The following is a 16661-nucleotide window of genomic DNA, read 5'->3' as shown; positions in this document are numbered from 1 at the left end:
TCTTTTTGCTTACATTCTTCTCATTAAGCATATTTTACCTTTAGTTTATATTAATGATAGACTTTCTTGTAATCTTACACTGAGGGCAGAGGTCTGATTTATAGTAGTATTTCACTTTTCAGAGATGTGAGAAGAAAATCACAGCTGGCTTCCAGACTCTGACATCAACCTGATCTGAAAGCTTCATAGAGGCATAGTTTAGACAGAGCTACTGAATTTGAATTAGTAAGAGCTGAAGAAAAGCTATGCATATAAGGGGAAGAATTATTCCCAGGGTAACAGATCTAAACAGCAATAAATCAGTAAGTACTATAGTACAGGATCACTTTATTCTGGCTTTGTGCCATTTGTAGACACTAAAACCCGGAAAGACCAGAAAGAAATCCCTTTGAACTTATATTTGAAAAACCTTGTGTCCGTTCTTTTATCTTTTGGAGTTTCTTTATTTTTTCTGTTTATTTCCTCATTCCACCACCTGTGCTCTGTTGGGTGCAGAATCTGCTTGGATATGTTCCAGTGGCCCCAACTTACTTGCTTACCCAGAGAAAGGTTTCAAGGACTGAATTGGATGCAGTTGTGCTGTGGCTCACTAGAGGGAGCAGAGGACTAGAGAGGAGAGAGAGAGAGAGAGAGAGAGAGAAGAGAGAGCGAGAACGTGTCTGGTTAAGTAAGTGTGGTGTGTGCGCATCGGGAGGAGGAGGAGGGCCGAGTGGGGGTGGCTGCCTTTAGCTGCTCCACCCTCACTTTGTCAGCAGGTAGAGAGCGTGATTGCAGTCCCAGGGGAGGGAGTCAGAAGTAGAACACCAATTACAAACCACAGGCTTCCTGCTCCAGGGAGTTGATCCAGAGTTGTCTTTCTGGAAGGGAAGCAGTCGAATCCTTCCGAACTTCCCAAGTCCATCCATGATTCAGAGATATTGCCTTCTCCCTCTGGGATTTTCTGTTTCTGGTAGTGAATTGTTGCTGATGTATTTGCTACTTGTGCTTCTTTTCTCTTTCAAGATTTGATTATTTAATATGCTGTTCGGAAAGAAAAAGAACTTGTTAGAAAGGAGATTTGAGAAATGATTTTGGATCGTCTTTAAGTATTTTTAGAATTCTTGGGGACAGTAGCTCTCACCCTGGAATAAGTTTCTGCCTTTGATCTGCATGGATTATTTTTTCAGACTGCGGAATTTCTCGTCTCCTACCTGTAGTATGGGGCACTTGGTTTGGTTGCAGAGTAAGAAGGTGGAAGAATGAGCTGTACTTGGTTAAGCAGTTCAAACCTTTTTGAGCAGGATCTATAAAAGCATAATTGAATTTGTCGCCCCCGTGGATTCCAGTGGGCCCAACAGCGCAACAGGTTTGCAGATTTCTTTTGAAATTCTTTTTTTTCCCTCCCTCTGCCTCAGCAAAAGAAAAGAATCTGTGTATAACAGGTTCCTGCTCAGTTGCTTAGCTTTTCAGCACTTATTTTGAAGACTTTATATGATTTTTAAACTTGACCTCGGAACACGACGGGCTTTGTGGGTGAAGTGCACTTATGTTTACTTAAGGGTACACATTTAAAAATCATATTCTGTGTTTATACAAAGACCCAAATTCTTATATGTGCCTACAAATAGCACAGATCTACCCAGGCTTCATTGTATTTTTTTCAGGGTGTTCTACTTAAAGCCTGTGACTAATCACCTTCCTAATCCCCCTATCTTTTATTCTCCAATCCCCTCAAGGAATTTGAAAATGTGTTAGGAATAGTCCTTTGTTTTTCTTATGAACCTAGAAAATTATGAATTATAAGATCTGGATATTAGTTTCCCAAAGCATCTCATGAGAAATCAAAGTGCTTGGCATTCCCAAGTTGGAGAATAAACTTTGGAATTCCTAAGAGAGAAAGGAAAATGGAGATATAAATATGAATTTTAACTGGGAAAGATAATTGGAAACTGTACCCTTTTCAGATATTCTAATTTTGAAAGTTAGAAAAAGTTGTGATGTTCAGGGTTATCCTGTAATGTGTGAAGATATATAAGTTAGCACCTAATTTATAGGCAACTTTTGGTAGAACACATAAAAAATTATAGTATGTTCAGATTTATGAAAAATATTTAAGTTCAATGGACCTAGAACTTTGGGCTACACTGAAATTCAATTTAACATGGAAACTTCTCTGATTTTATGCTGTAGCATCTTTGGACATCCCTCAAGGTGTGACCTGAAATTTTTTCTATCATTCCATCTCTTCCCCTGTTAAAAAACAAATCTCCTGTGGTCTTTAATCATTTATAGTTGATACATTTTGTGGCTTTAAAAGGGCCATCACTCCATTGTCTGAGCTGGAGTTCTTCACTCTCACCTTTGATGCATGGCCTTAGCTGTTTACTTTGCCTTGTTTTGTTCATCAACATTGGGGTTAGTGCCTTGGCAACTTGATGCATATGGAAGACCAACACCAAGTGATCTGACATAATAAAAATTCATAATGTGACATTCAATCTCAAGCAAAGTTGGAAGTTCCAAAGAGAAGTGGTGGTTTCTTTGCTAGTCAGAGTGAAAATGGAAGAAAATGACATACCTGCTGCAGAAGTGGGCTGAAAACATTGTCTTCTCTGCCCATCAGGAATGCCACCTGTTCTTGGGAATATACTGTAGAGAAAGGAAAGGTCAAAACTATGACTTGTCTTTCTGAAACTGAAGCATAAATTCTCTCTTCCTGCATTTGCCTGGATCTGAGAACCTGTACTTGGTGTTAGCCAGTGGAAGCAGTATGTATGGCCGAAGTGCATTGCTGCAGCTGGTAGCATGAGTGGTGGCCACCAGCTGCAGCTGGCTGCCCTCTGGCCCTGGCTGCTGATGGCTACCCTGCAGGCAGGCTTTGGACGCACAGGACTGGTACTGGCAGCAGCGGTGGAGTCTGAAAGATCAGCAGAGCAGAAAGCTATTATCAGAGTGATCCCCTTGAAAATGGACCCTACAGGAAAACTGAATCTCACTTTGGAAGGTGTGTTTGCTGGTGTTGCTGAAATAACTCCAGCAGAAGGAAAATTAATGCAGGCAAGTATAACTTTATTATATTTCACTTTCCATCTGTTTGAAATATGCCTTTCTTCTTTTGTCTCCCAAACCAAATACCATACAAGGGCTTCTGCTGCTTAGCTTTCTGTTTGTTCCATCTCTTAAGGATATTGCTTTATTGGCATTCTAAAGCAAGTTATTTTATGCTCAAGAAGAAATATAAAAATTCTTTATTTTAGGAGATTATTTGTTTATTTTTAACTGGTACCTCATTGCCTTTTTAGGTACACATAATAAAACCTTTCTTCACAAGTGATATATTCTGGGACTATTTTTTGATAGACGAAATATGTGGGCTTATATAAATTAATCTGAGGATTGTAGTTTACCTCCTGTTAGAATCTGAGGTGAGCACTAAGGTGGTTGATTTTAATGGTCAGCAGCACCCTGAAATTCTAGACTGCCCTCGAAGCATATTTGAATACAGTGTCACTTTTAAAATTCAGTCAAGCTTGAATGCTACGGCTGGCTTCATACCACGTGTGGCACCCTATTGCTAAGCCCAAAATGGAGAGGACTGGATTACAAAATGGACTTAAAGTGTAAACCTTCCTCCTGATCCTTTTGGTCTTACCCATACATAATTTTATCATTTTCAAAATTTTAACATCTGTTTTTTTATGGACCCACAAAGTTTTTCAGACACAGTTGCTTAGGCTTTCGGACTGTGAATTTTGCCTGAACTCATTCACATTGTTTCTTATGTGTCAAATTTATGAACTGACTGGGGCCATAGCTTTTCATAGACCAATTGCTCATTCCCCATAGTGGAAACAGAGCTTAGTGGGACTGTACCTTTTTAATAGACATTCTCTTGTCTTATTCCATAAAATGGTATTGCTGATTGATAAAAAGTTTTGTAAAATGTCACATCTTGCTATAGCTCTTGGACACAGGTTAAAATGTTCTTAAATATGATCAATCTCAGTATCCAGCTCAGATTTTTTATTTATGATATGTATGGACTATAAACAGAACCAAGTAATTTAATTTTTCATCTATTAGAGAAAGAAGGTAGGAAAACAAAAAATTATAGAATTCTTTTCCAAACACCAGGTTGTTAAGTATGTGATTTGGTAGTTCTTCCTTACATTCTTTGGCAGTATTTTGAAGTTGGGATAAATGAATTAGAAGAAAAATTGAGTGATATGGAAGGTTCTGGTATTTAGAAAAATAAATAGGAAAGAAGAATATATCTGAAAAAAATGGTGTTAAAATTTTTTGGATAGGAAGTCAGTCATTTAATTTGGACTCTAGAATGGAATTGGGAATACTTAAAAATTGAAATAATAAATCATTTAGAATGTAACCATTGGAAGGAAACTTCCTCACCTTGCCTCCTTAATATCCTGAAGCATGAAGTGTGTGCTCTGTTTTAACCTTTAGCATATATAATGTTCTATAAAGTCATATTTTTGTATATCTGAAGTTTTGGGGAGCTTCGCACCTTATGTCTTTTGATAGCATGTTCATGAGTTGATTATATGCTGTTTAAACTAGTTTTCTCTTTTATTTTAAACTTCTAGTCTTCTATTATCATAAAGCTCTACATAAAATTTTCATAAAGGAACAGATAAATAAGAAGCACCAGTTGGCATTCTGTTTGCCTTCCTTTATTTTATCAATATTTATCATTCTCTCTTGTTTTGCCCTTTTTCTCACTCCAGCAAATATTGCTAATCTTTTTTTTTTTTCTGTGAGCCTATCAGTATACTTTAAGTGTTTCTTCTTTACTTTCCAAGGAGGGAATTTTACTGTATCTTAGCAAGGACCTTCAGACTTTATCCTGGACAGTTATACAACAGCAGCAATTTTCAGTCTTCAGCTTTTCTGTCCATTCTGACCTCTTCTGGTCATTAATAAGTTTTATGTTAACCTAATATTAGTCTCTGTACACATTCAGAATTGGTACTGGTTTACTGCATGTTAATCTATTGTTTAGTATTGGTCCTGTTTTATTTCGTGTTAATTTAATCCACATCGGTTACTAAATTTTTTTAATCGCCTTTTATGAGAAACTTTATTTAAAAAAAAAAAAACAGAAAACAACTTTTTGTATTGTAGGCATTGGTTTTTATTTATCCACCATTTGATTAACTCTTTCAAAGAACTCTAGTGTGTTGGGGACACATGGTTTACACTTCCAGAATCTGTGCTGTTTGTTTCTTATCAGATTACATGCAACTCAGGTTTACTCAACTGTGGTTAACCAAGCCTTCCATTTAACTGAAGATCTGTTTATATCTTCTACATTTGTGCTTTGTAGTACTTTGGCTTTCTTGATGACTAGCTATATCCTGATGTCACAAATCTAAAGATAGTCTTCTGTATTGACTTTGATAAATTTTGAATAATTCTATGTATCCTCCTACCTACAAATTATTCTAGCTGCCTGTTAAAATTGGTCATCTCCAAAGATGGAGTCAGATTTTTATAAAATTGGGGTGTTATGTGCTAGGAAATTTAAAGGTATGAAAACAGTGATTTGAAAAAAAGAATTAAAAAAAAAATTTTAAAGTATAACATTGTGGTTTCTGGACTTCTCAGAGAGTTTCTGAAAATTAAACCTTTCTTTACATTTTGCTTAGTTAATTCAGGATATATACAACCTCATAGGAACCAAATTAACTAGATTTTTTTTATATAAACTTTTAACTTTCCTTAGACAAAGGGAGATACATCCTTTGACAGTGTGCTTCCAATTTAATAATAAAATAGACTGTAGAATTGTTTCTAACATAATTTTGTCTGTCTCAACTTTGTCCAATGGCTATACATACAAGAGCATTGAAAGCCAAGAAGCAATGATTCTTATCCCTCACTCTCTTGTGCTAGGATTTTTCTTTGCCAACAGTACTCTCCATTTTATAAGGTGTAAGTTTTAAATTTTGATATTCTTCTGAAAGTACTAGAATTTAAAATGAAAGAGGTAATGTTGCCTTTGTTATATATTCTTCTATTTCTGAATCTTTTCTTTTCCATTCCAAAACTCCCTTAGTCCTAACCAAATTGTGTTACTTTCTATTTTGCCCGAAAGCTTTTTCTTCACTTTATCATATCATTTCAAATCTCCAAACTGGTTTGCCATTGTCTTTAATGTGTCTGATTCATAGATTTCCTTTACATTTGTCAAAATCTTTGTCCCTTCCTCCCCTTTAATTTTTTTCTACCTTTTTTTCCTTTTGTTTTCTACTCAATTTGTACATTTAGGATAGCCTTCTCCTGCTAGTATTTCTCTTACTAGCCATCAAAAAACAAGACAAGAAAATGTTCCTAATCTCTTCCTTTCTTGGTGGTGACTGATTAAAAGGACTACATGATAGTGATTACAACTGCTTACTATTTTTATATTCATTTGAATATGTTCTCTTTTTTGTTGTTTATACCCTTGTAGATGGAAAACATGCTGGTGCTTATGCCTTGTCTCATTTTCAGTTTTCTGACTTATTTACCTCTTATCAATGTTTGTTTCTATTACTTCTAGTAATATTATTGCTGCTAATTCTAAAAATGATTATAGTCATTTATTCTTTATTTGTAAATATTATTTACAAGGACAACACAAAATTAATCTCCTTTCTTCTTAGAGCAAAAACTAAGAGGATCCTAGTGTAGCCCAAGAGAGGTCACCAACTCCGTAACTATCACATTCTTCCTGCTCAGCTGGTTGTCCTGGATTTTCTTAGACTCCAGGATAAAGTTATGATCAAGATTAGAATGTACTGCCCTGAGGCTGCAGACCTACAGTGGGAGCTGGGTGGTTTCACATTTGGCCAGTAGCAATGAACAACACCTCCTAGACAAATTCCCCTTTACAAGATGTCTCAGCTTGCCTCTTAATTTTACTTATTAGTCAATGCATAATTATTCCATCTTTGAATTTTTACTTTTTTCGTAGTCAGGCCCTGAAACTTTGCAATTAGATTTTGGGCCAGAGTTAGGTAATCCTGTGTAGCAAACTATAGTTGACAAAATGTCTAAACTGCAATCCCAGGTTCTTGACTTTCAGTTCTGACCCTGCCATTAAATAGTTCTGTGATTTGTGACAAAATAGTTTTTACCTTTCTAGGTTTTAGATTCCTTGCCTGTGAAATTAAGAAATTGAAACATAACAGGTACCAAACTGATTCTATGTGCTTTTGTTGTTAGCTCTTTAGATTCTTTTAATAAGTTCATGATAGAAAAAGTTTCAGTGCTTTTCAATTCCACATTTTTACAGATAAGGAAACTGAGGACTTAAATGTTGATATTTGCCAAGGCATTAACTAGTATTGGCAAGAAAGTGGTATAGCTGCAAACTGCATAGCCCGTCGTTTTCCAGCTCTTAATTTCTGTATGACTAAGAATGTCACTAGACATGTTCTGAGTGACTAGAACAGCACAGTAGGCTTTATATAATTATTTCCAAAGTAGAAAGGAGTGAAAATGATGTGTACCATTGTCTGAGTTGATCCAGAATACACGACATCCTGCTACCTTTTAAAAATTTCTATTCTATTTTTTCTCATTTTGCTTCTCATTTGCAAAGATATGAGGAAATCAGAATGTTTATTCAGTATCTACATTTCGTTAACTTTCTCTTCATTTTAAAACAGCCTATGATGACCACTAAGAGAAGAACTTGAAATAATAAACCCTGAAATAGCATGTATTTAATTGACAATGTTCAAGTTAGAGTTCCTTGGATGCAGATTTCAGAGTGATTTTGCAGTTTTACTTTGATGCCAGTCTTTAAAAGAAGTACAGAATAAATATTGAAGATATGGTCAACTCACATTCATATTAATGGAGGTGCAGAAAATCTAACTAATTGCCAATTGACTTTGGAATGTAGTCAGAAGTACACCATTGGACATAGTGTGTGCACAGCAATTCTCAGGTGCTTGCCTCCTATGATCCCTGCTTAGAGCCTTCTAGACTTTGCCATTAACCTGGTACCCAGAGGAGAGAAGCTGCATTTATTTTTTTCCTTAATACTGAGGATTGAAACAGGATTTCACTAACTAACTGCACACTAAGCAGGCTCTCTACGATTGAGCTGCATTCCCAGCCCAGGAAGCTGCAGAAGATTTTTAATGATAATTGTTCAGGTTAAGAAGGTATCTCTTTTGTAAGTACCCATTTTGTATACCTAATATTGAAAATCCAAGAAAAAATTTTAAATTCAAATTCACACATCTTTTTGATTAATAGGAAGTACTCAGTGAGGAATGCCCCTGGATGTTGCTCCTATCAGGCTACTTGGTGTTCATTTAGCAGATTCTGGGGGTGTGTATTTCCTTGATTTTGTACAGAAGTGCATATATATGTACATATGTGGAGTGATTTTTTTTTAATCTAAAAAGTAGCCACAATTAATTTTTTCTGTGGTATTAAAAGTATTCCTAGAGTTCATGGTTTTGTTTTAGTAAAATACCTTTATGTCTTGTTCATTGGAAAGAGCTTATTGGAACTTCTTTTTTTCTTTTATTTCCTTAAAATTGCTAAGTACAATAAGAGGGAATGTTATAAATGAGCAATGTATTATTTCTATACATGTCAGGAGCCCAGAACTGGTAACAGGTATTTTTTTTTTAAGTGTAGGAATGATATTCCATTGAATTTGTGTACTAATTTATTTCCAAAAAGCTTAAAATGATTCACAAATATCCACAACCAGATAAGAACAGGTAACATTAATTCCACTTTAATAAAAGGAGGAAACATAGTAGGGGAGAGAAAGCAAGAGCAGAGTCACACAGAAGCTGACTCAATCTGCTTTGTAGGAGATAGAAGAATAATTCAATTTTTTAAAGTTGTCTAAGGATGTGAGGACTCAATTCTCTGGAAATCCTAAAAAGATAACATTGTCAACTACTGAAATCCTCTTTTGAATCATTGTGACAATTCATTCAAAACTGTACAGCTGTTTGCCAGTTTTATATCTCAAAAAACCCTGTGTGTTAATGCTCTGACCAACATTTGTTGATTTTTTTTTTTTTTTTTTTTTTTTTTTTTTTTTGTGGTGCTGGGGATTGAACCTAGGGCCTTGTGCATGCTAGGCAAGCACTCTACCGGTAAACTGAGCTATATCCCCAGCCTGTTCATTGATCTTTAGAGAATTATTAGTATAAAAATCAGCCTTCATGATGACCTGTAAGGCCACTGTGATCTTGCCTTGTCACCTTCTCCTGCTCCTTCCTCTTCCCCTCACTTGACTTCAGTCACCAGAGCTTGTGCTGTCCCTCAGTTAGAACAGACATACACTATCACCACTTGTTAGTCTGTATTGACTTTGAGGAATTTTGTACTAGTATGTGTAGAAGAATATTATACTTTAAAACTTTGAATGTACCTTATAAAATTGATATTAAACAAAGAGTGAGTATAAGAATAAGAATAAAAATTCATTTTTGATATGACTTAAAGACTTACATCTCAGATATTATCTTCTTAGATCTCCCAAATGTTACCCCTAAGTGTCAAATACACCTCAATGAGGCCTTCCTAGACTATCTTGTTCTGAAGGATTATTCCTATTTCCCCCAGGGCTCATATTCCCTTTCTCTGCTTTAATTTTCTTTACAAAATTATTGTCAAGTAATATGCTATGATATTTGACTTTTGTAGTTGTCTGTATCCCCTCTGTAATATGAGTTTGGTGAGTCTGCCTAGTGTCTGATGCCTATAATCCTAGCTACTTGGAAGGAAGAGACAAGAGAATCACAAGTTCAAGTCCAGCCTGGGCAGGAGGTAGCTTAGTGGTAAAGCACCCCTAGGTTCAATCCCCAGAACCCCCCCCCAAATATATATGTATGTATACATTCTGTGAAAGTAGAACTTTTGGTCGCTTTTGTTCAAAGCTGTATCTCTGGAAAAGTACATTAGTATACTTTATGCCTTAGACATAGTAGGTACTCAGTAAATACTAAGTGAATGTAAGGAACATCTTCGTGTTACTAAGTAACTCTCATAGCTGGGAGATAACTCTAGGATGAAATATTTATTTATATCATCACATTTTAAAGTACAAGGTCAATTATTTTGAGTATTTTAGGTGATATAGTGTGCTGTATTCTTTTACTCCTTTGACTTACTAGCAGCCTAGTATCTCCTTGATTGTTATTTCAGAATCATAAACACAGCTGTACTGAATATATTTGTGATACTCCTTATACAGCATTTATTTACTTTGATAGCTCAGCCCTTGCTTTTTAGGAAATTCTGGTTTTCGAAGAAAGATTTATGGGGTACTGATATTAAACCTTTGATTATAAAGTATTTGTATGTATGTACAAAGGACCTCACCTTCCTAGTTCTTAAATTTGTGATTCCTGGTTCTGATTTTGAGATTTCATGAAGTAGTGATTTTTAATCTTCTGTGTGTCCCTTTGAGAATGTGATAAAAGTTGACTATATGTACAAAATACACATATATACTTAAATGTACAATTTCGTATGAAATTTCAGTGAGTTGAGAGAGTCTGAGATACATCTGACTTTAGATGAAGAAGCTGCTATCCTAAAATAATCCCAGCTATTTCAAGCAATGTAACCAAATTTTCAGAACTAATTTACTCTCAGTTTACTTAATTTCATAAAAACATTTGTATATATTACATAGACAATCAACAATATTATGATGCAGTTATAAGAAAGTGACCTGATCTTAGATGTGACAAAGATTTGCTTGTGTGTAGTAAAGGAATATTCTCTCAAAATATTAAGTGAAACTGCATATATTTGAGAAATGCTTACAATGCTTCAGCATGGTGATTTCACTTTAGAACCATAAGAATAAAGGTTATTTTACTCTGATGTGTTTTGATACAAGTAGAATAATTTTGACCCTACTTGGTTATCAAATTCTGAGAACAGAGGTATAAAGCAAACTCATTTGGGTTATTTTCCATCTCTTTGGTTTCTTTCCATTTCTTCCCCTGGGTAGGATTCCTTGGGCTCTTAAAATTTCTATTTGCTTTAATGGAAAACTTTGCTTAGGTTTATTGTTCCTTGCTTGTTTGTTTTTAAGTAACAGATAAGCCACCTTACATTTTGTTACTTTTATCTGGGTTCTAAACATAATGGTTCACGGATAAATTTTTTTTCTTCTATACTTTTTATTTATTTATTTTAAAAAATTTTAGATGTAGATGGACTCAGTACCTTTATTTTGTTTATTCTTATGTGATGCTGAGGATTGAACGCAGTGCCACACATGTGCTAGGCAAGTGCTCTGCCACTGAGCTACAACCCCAGCCCCTATACTTTTTAATATTTTGGAATTTGTGTTTAGTTTGCAAATTTGGAAACACTAAAATAATCCAAATGAGGGGCTGGGGTTGTGGCTTAGTGGTAGAGCACTTACCTAGCACATGTGAGACACTGGGTTCGATCCTCAGTACCACATAAAAAATAAATAAAGGTATTGTGTCCTTCTGTAACTAAAAAAATATTTTAAAAAAATGATATAAGAGTTAACATTTTTAAACTTTGCAGGCACAAAGACCCACATTATTTCTCCAGACAGGAAATTAGATAATTTAGAAATTCTGCCCCTGAATCTAAAACAGTGGTGGTTCTTCAGAGTGGCAACACTTCAAGATAGTTGTTTTTAAATCTAGAACATTTCTGTTATTATGAAAATGACCATAGTACAACTGTAATTTTAAATAGCACGTTGAATTATTATGTACCCATCAATTTTATATATGCTAACATGCCAAAAGTGTACTGTTATACATGTATAAATTATGACACTTGAGAAATACTGTTGTTGTCATTAATTCTGTAGAAATCTGGATGAGACTGAAGGCCTAAATATTTTATGTCTGCTCTTCTCGCAGTTTTCTAAAAGCAATTGCAGACTCCCATTTTTTTTCCCCACAAAACCATTTTCTATAGTCTTGTGAATTATATACTCTAAAAAAATCTTTTATATGTTTCAGGTTTTCTGTTCTCTTGTTTTTATATCTTTTACTTAGAATCCTTTTGATTATCTGACTTTAGTATTCTCGTGGCCAAGTTTATTTATATTTGTGAATTATTGGCCCTATGTTGAAATTAAGTTCTATTAAGGTTTTCATTCCTAAAGTAAAATAGAGTTTTGGTGGCAGAGGGAGGTTAGAGGAAAAGGTATTCCATTTGTGAAATATGTGTCAAATTTCAAGCTAGAAAAAATATATAGTCAAAAATTTTCATTTTGTAGATGAAGAAATGAACACAGAGAGATTAGTGATTTCAGTCAAACAACTGCCAATCTGCTGTTCTACCTTACTGGCCAACATTTTTAGCAAAGTTTATTTATTTAATTTAAACATTTTTGGGTCATTTCAGGGAAATTAAAAAGCAGATATGGGCAGAGATTTACCCTTGGAACATTCCATTTAGAAGACATTATGGACTGCCGTAGGGTTTCTTTCCTCTTTGATCCCTTGTCAACTGCAAGGCATGCTATAAAACAAGTGATCAAACAAAAAAATACCTTGCCACAATTTAGCATTGCTCTCTTTGGTGCATATGTCATCTGCCATGAAATCTGTGCACACCAGGTGGCCTGTAGCCCTGGATCATCTCCTCAAAGTAGCAGAGGCTCTTTCTTAAGTCTAGCCTGAGAACCTCACCAAGATGGGAGGCTGTGCTGGCTCCCCTGGATCCTTCACAGGGGATCCTCTATTTTGTACCATATGCTGTGGCAGGTTCTGTAGGAATTTAGAGAACACCCCAGTCTAGTCTAGCTGAGGAGATAAACAGCAGAAGATAATGTGTGCTGCAAGGTGAGAGGTGGAAGCCCAAGTGCATTAGAGCTCTGGTTTTCATTTTCTCAGGAGTCATTCAAATGACTGACAATTCTGTCTCTAGTTCCTGCGACTAAAGAAAACTAAACAAAACATTAAATTTTAATCCAGCTTCAAGGAGCTTCAAGCTAGAGAACAACTACAACCCAAGTTGTACATCCCTTCTAGCTTGTCAGTGTTATCAGTTAGTTAACTATAGGTTAAAATAGTTCTTATATAATATTCCTGCATTATAATATCACCCATAACATTTTCTTTTGAAGTTCCAATGACTAAACACCCTAGCTTTCTTTTCAAATTGCACACTGACTTTCTAAAATATGCAAGAAGTTCCTGTTAAACTGTAGTAAATTTAACTTTCATCAAAATTCAATGTATTGGAAGTTTTATTTGGATTGATAATCTCACCTGGTTTGGTTTTGATTTTTCACAAACTGAATTCCATAAAAGAAATAAATAATAAGACCCTTTATGTAGAAAGTAAAGAGGGTTTAAATATCATCTCTGTTTAACAAGATTGTTTATAATACCAAAGACGTTTGTGTTTTTTTCCTTCAAGGATTTTTAAATTGACTTTAGTCATAAATATCTGATATTCCCATTCTCTAAAATGTTTTGGTTTTAGCTTAATAAGAAGTTATTACAACATTAGGTTATCAATTAAAGTAAGTAAACTCTATAGTATGCATCATATTATATTTTATTATCATTAGATTATTTGGGATTATTTAGTTGCCCTCTTTGGATATATGAAAATTCTACAGTTGCCTTACAACCATTTAAAAAGTAAAAGCAGGGCTGGGATTGTAGCTTAGTGGTGGAGCGCTTACCTAGCACATGTGAGGCACTGGGTTTGATCCTCAGCACCACATAAAAATAAATAAAATGAGGGCATTGTGTCCATCTACAACTAAAAATATATTTTTTAAAAAGAAAAGCAAATCACTTAACCTTTCATCTATTGGAGTGGGATTAGTGGGGTAACTAATCTTTAGGATCCTTCCTAGCTCTGAACTTTTATAAATTGTACTTATTCTAGAAATAGACTTACTATACTAAAGGGACATGGATTCATTTCGTTCCCTAAGGGGAAAAATATTGGTAGGTGATACAAAAAAAAAAAAAAAATTCACTAAATTACATTGTCACACAACAATTTATTAACAGAACAAAGCATCACACTTAATTGAACTCCATCTTCTGGTCCTATCCTGTCTTTATGCTCCAGTTAAAACATACAAAATGAAGTCTTTCCCTAGAGTTGTATTTTAAAATTAAATTTCTTTGGATTGAGAACACATATTCTATATCCTTCATCAAGGCTGTTTCCCTAATTGAACCATACTGTCCTCTACCACTAACTTACCCCTACCTAAGTGGATCTCATCTAACCTTTGCAAACACCTGGAAGAGCCAGAGATAACCTAGATCCAGTCTGGGTCATAGTAGTAAAAGGAGTAGGAATATTTTAGGACCAAATGCATCCTACTCCATACTTTATGAAGTTGAATTATTAGATAAGATTTCAGAGCAGCTGTTCCCACATGGGGCTAGGCACCCAGTGCTCCAGGATGTAAGCATGCGGGGGTGGGGAGTGGAAGTGGGGCCATCTGATCAGTAACTATGCCTTGTTATTAAACCATGACTTTCTGCATTGTATATCCCCAGAGTTGGAAAACTTCCACTGGCAAAAAAGAAAAAGGAGATGGGGGCTGCCTTGCGGTTGCTGAGGGCCTTACAGTAAGACACAAAAGCGCCTTCTTAGAGGCCTTCAGCAGAGGCAGCCTGTACAGGCAGGCCTGCTCCTCTCAAAGACTGGGAATCAGATTCTTTCCCCAGGGGGTTTCCAACTAGTTTGCACTTCAGATAAACCTTTTCTTTCTCCTGCTGTTCACGCCCTGCAAAGAATTTTCTTCCAACCAAAGAAATTGTTTTATAATCAAAGATCCTTGTCCTTAGTTGTTGAACATCAAAGAAAGTTTGGAGGAGACTGAGGGATTATGTGAGTGCCTAGAATTTATTTTGAATGCAAACTTGAAACATTAGCAAGTTCCCCAAAGAATATACTCATCGAAGAGCTGGGAGAGAGCCTAATATAACTGTATTCCTCCTTGGTTGGATGCTCTACTGTAAGGTACAAATGAGTTGAGGGCTCTCGCAGGACTTAACCCATGAGTGGTTGGTTCTTGAGGTGCAGATTTACTGAAAAAGCTCCTCCTATATTGTCCATCCTTCTAAAGCCAGATATTTGGAAACACTGTTGATAAACTTGAAACAACAATAACCCGCCCCCACTGCCCCACTTTTTTTTTTTTTTTAACCTTCAGTGCTTCCACTCTTGGGAACTCAGGATTTCTCCCAGGCAGTTGATGATATCACCAAGGTTAGGAGCAGCATTCCCTGCATTCCCTGCTGTCGCTGAGGTGTTGATGATGTCATTTTCTCCCACAAAGGAAAACCTCAGCACCCTGAGGGCCCTGAACTCGGGTCTTGGCAGGTAAATGAAGGAGGAACTTGCTTTTGGATTTAAATTGATTGAGTCAGGCATAAAGAGGTACACCACTTTATGTCCTAGCATCACAGACTCATCTCTGGGCCTGAACAAACTGTTTATCATTTAATAAGAATTAAGACTATAATGTTAAGAATTATTTTGGGGTAAGAACAATGTTTCATTTAATTTTGATTTTTATGTTTCAGGCCACTTATAGGGCATTGTTCCCAAAGATTTTGCTCTCTCTGAAATATACTTCTCTGAATCCATGAAATTTCCAAGTTTTTTGGGGAACCCACTTATAGATTACCTAGCTTTCCTTCCTAGAGTGGATTAACAACAACAAAAAGAATTAGGAAAAATGAAATGATGGATAGGGTAGATTTAGGCCAAATTATGCTCTGCGAAAAGTATATTCATGTTATTTTCATCTTGGCTCTGTGGTTATAAACTGAAGAGAGTATTTGCTCCAGAAGACTTCCAATCTCTTCCTATCCCTTCATCACAACCACAGAGCCGTGGTTGGAAATAGAATTCCAGGAATACCAAAAATGCTCAAAATTTCCAATAGTGGCAGATACAGTGCCCCCACAAGGATTCCTTGAGCAGAGTCTTCTTGCGGTGTCCTCGTGGTCATGAGCGCACATCATCAGTCACAAAGGCTTACCCTGAAGATAAACCTGGTAAAAATGTCACTTGTCAGTCTCTGCCACTAGAAATAATCCTTTATATTTTCACTCTGTTCTGAACTAACATGTTACAGTTTTTGTCTTTCTTTTCTTTGGAATTATCAAAAGTTTTCAGTGCACTAGTTTGTCCGAGGAAAGTTAGGCAGAATCTATAAAGTAAGCAAGATTTGCCAAAGATTTTTATTCCGCTCAGTAAACAAAACTTGCCTATGTTACTATTGTGAAAGTATTAAATTACAGGGTTTTTTTTCACACTAGGCGTATATGAATAAAATTCACTGAAATAAGTGTCTGTTTAGTTTATATAGGGGAGTAGAGAATTGAGCTATTAGGGAAGAAGCCAACAGCTGACATTGCATTTTCATAATCTCATTTCTCCTGAGTTGTGTGCTCAAATAGATTAATGTTACTACACAAGGTTGGTGATGTGGCTCAGCACTAGAACACTTGCCTAGCATGCACAAGGCCCTGGCTTTGATCCCAGTACCACCACCACCGGAAAAAAAAAAAAAAAAAAATTTATTACATAAAATACCCTAATTTTTAAAGCAATGTCAATCTTCAGGGTATAGAACAGAATTTGGCATCTTGTTTCCATTTTTATTGCTTTGTTTTCTAAAGGGAAGTTTGAGTTGGAGACTGCCT

At 35.7% G+C, this 16661-nt stretch overlaps 1 protein-coding gene across 3 annotated transcripts in view; it reads left to right on the top strand.

Annotated features, from left to right (window-relative positions):
• Nucleotides 1-765: 765 nt before the first annotated feature.
• Nucleotides 766-16661, top strand: part of Rnf43 (ring finger protein 43) — a 59951-nt gene continuing 44055 nt past the window's right edge. The window contains exons 1-2 of one of the 3 annotated variants that reach the window (XM_047546394.1): nt 766-1345; nt 2603-3036. In XM_047546394.1, coding sequence (XP_047402350.1) covers nt 2785-3036 — 252 coding nt within the window. In that variant the 5' untranslated portion in view covers nt 766-1345; nt 2603-2784. Of the gene's footprint in view, nt 3037-16661 lie in introns of all 3 variants that reach the window. The other 2 variants (XM_047546392.1, XM_047546391.1) reach the window with 2 other exon arrangements.

Source organism: Sciurus carolinensis, chromosome 3 (genome assembly GCF_902686445.1).
Source record: "Sciurus carolinensis chromosome 3, mSciCar1.2, whole genome shotgun sequence".
NCBI lineage: Eukaryota > Metazoa > Chordata > Mammalia > Rodentia > Sciuridae > Sciurus > Sciurus carolinensis.
The sequence above is the reverse complement of the archived record's forward strand: the minus strand, read 5'-3'. Positions and strand labels throughout refer to the sequence as shown.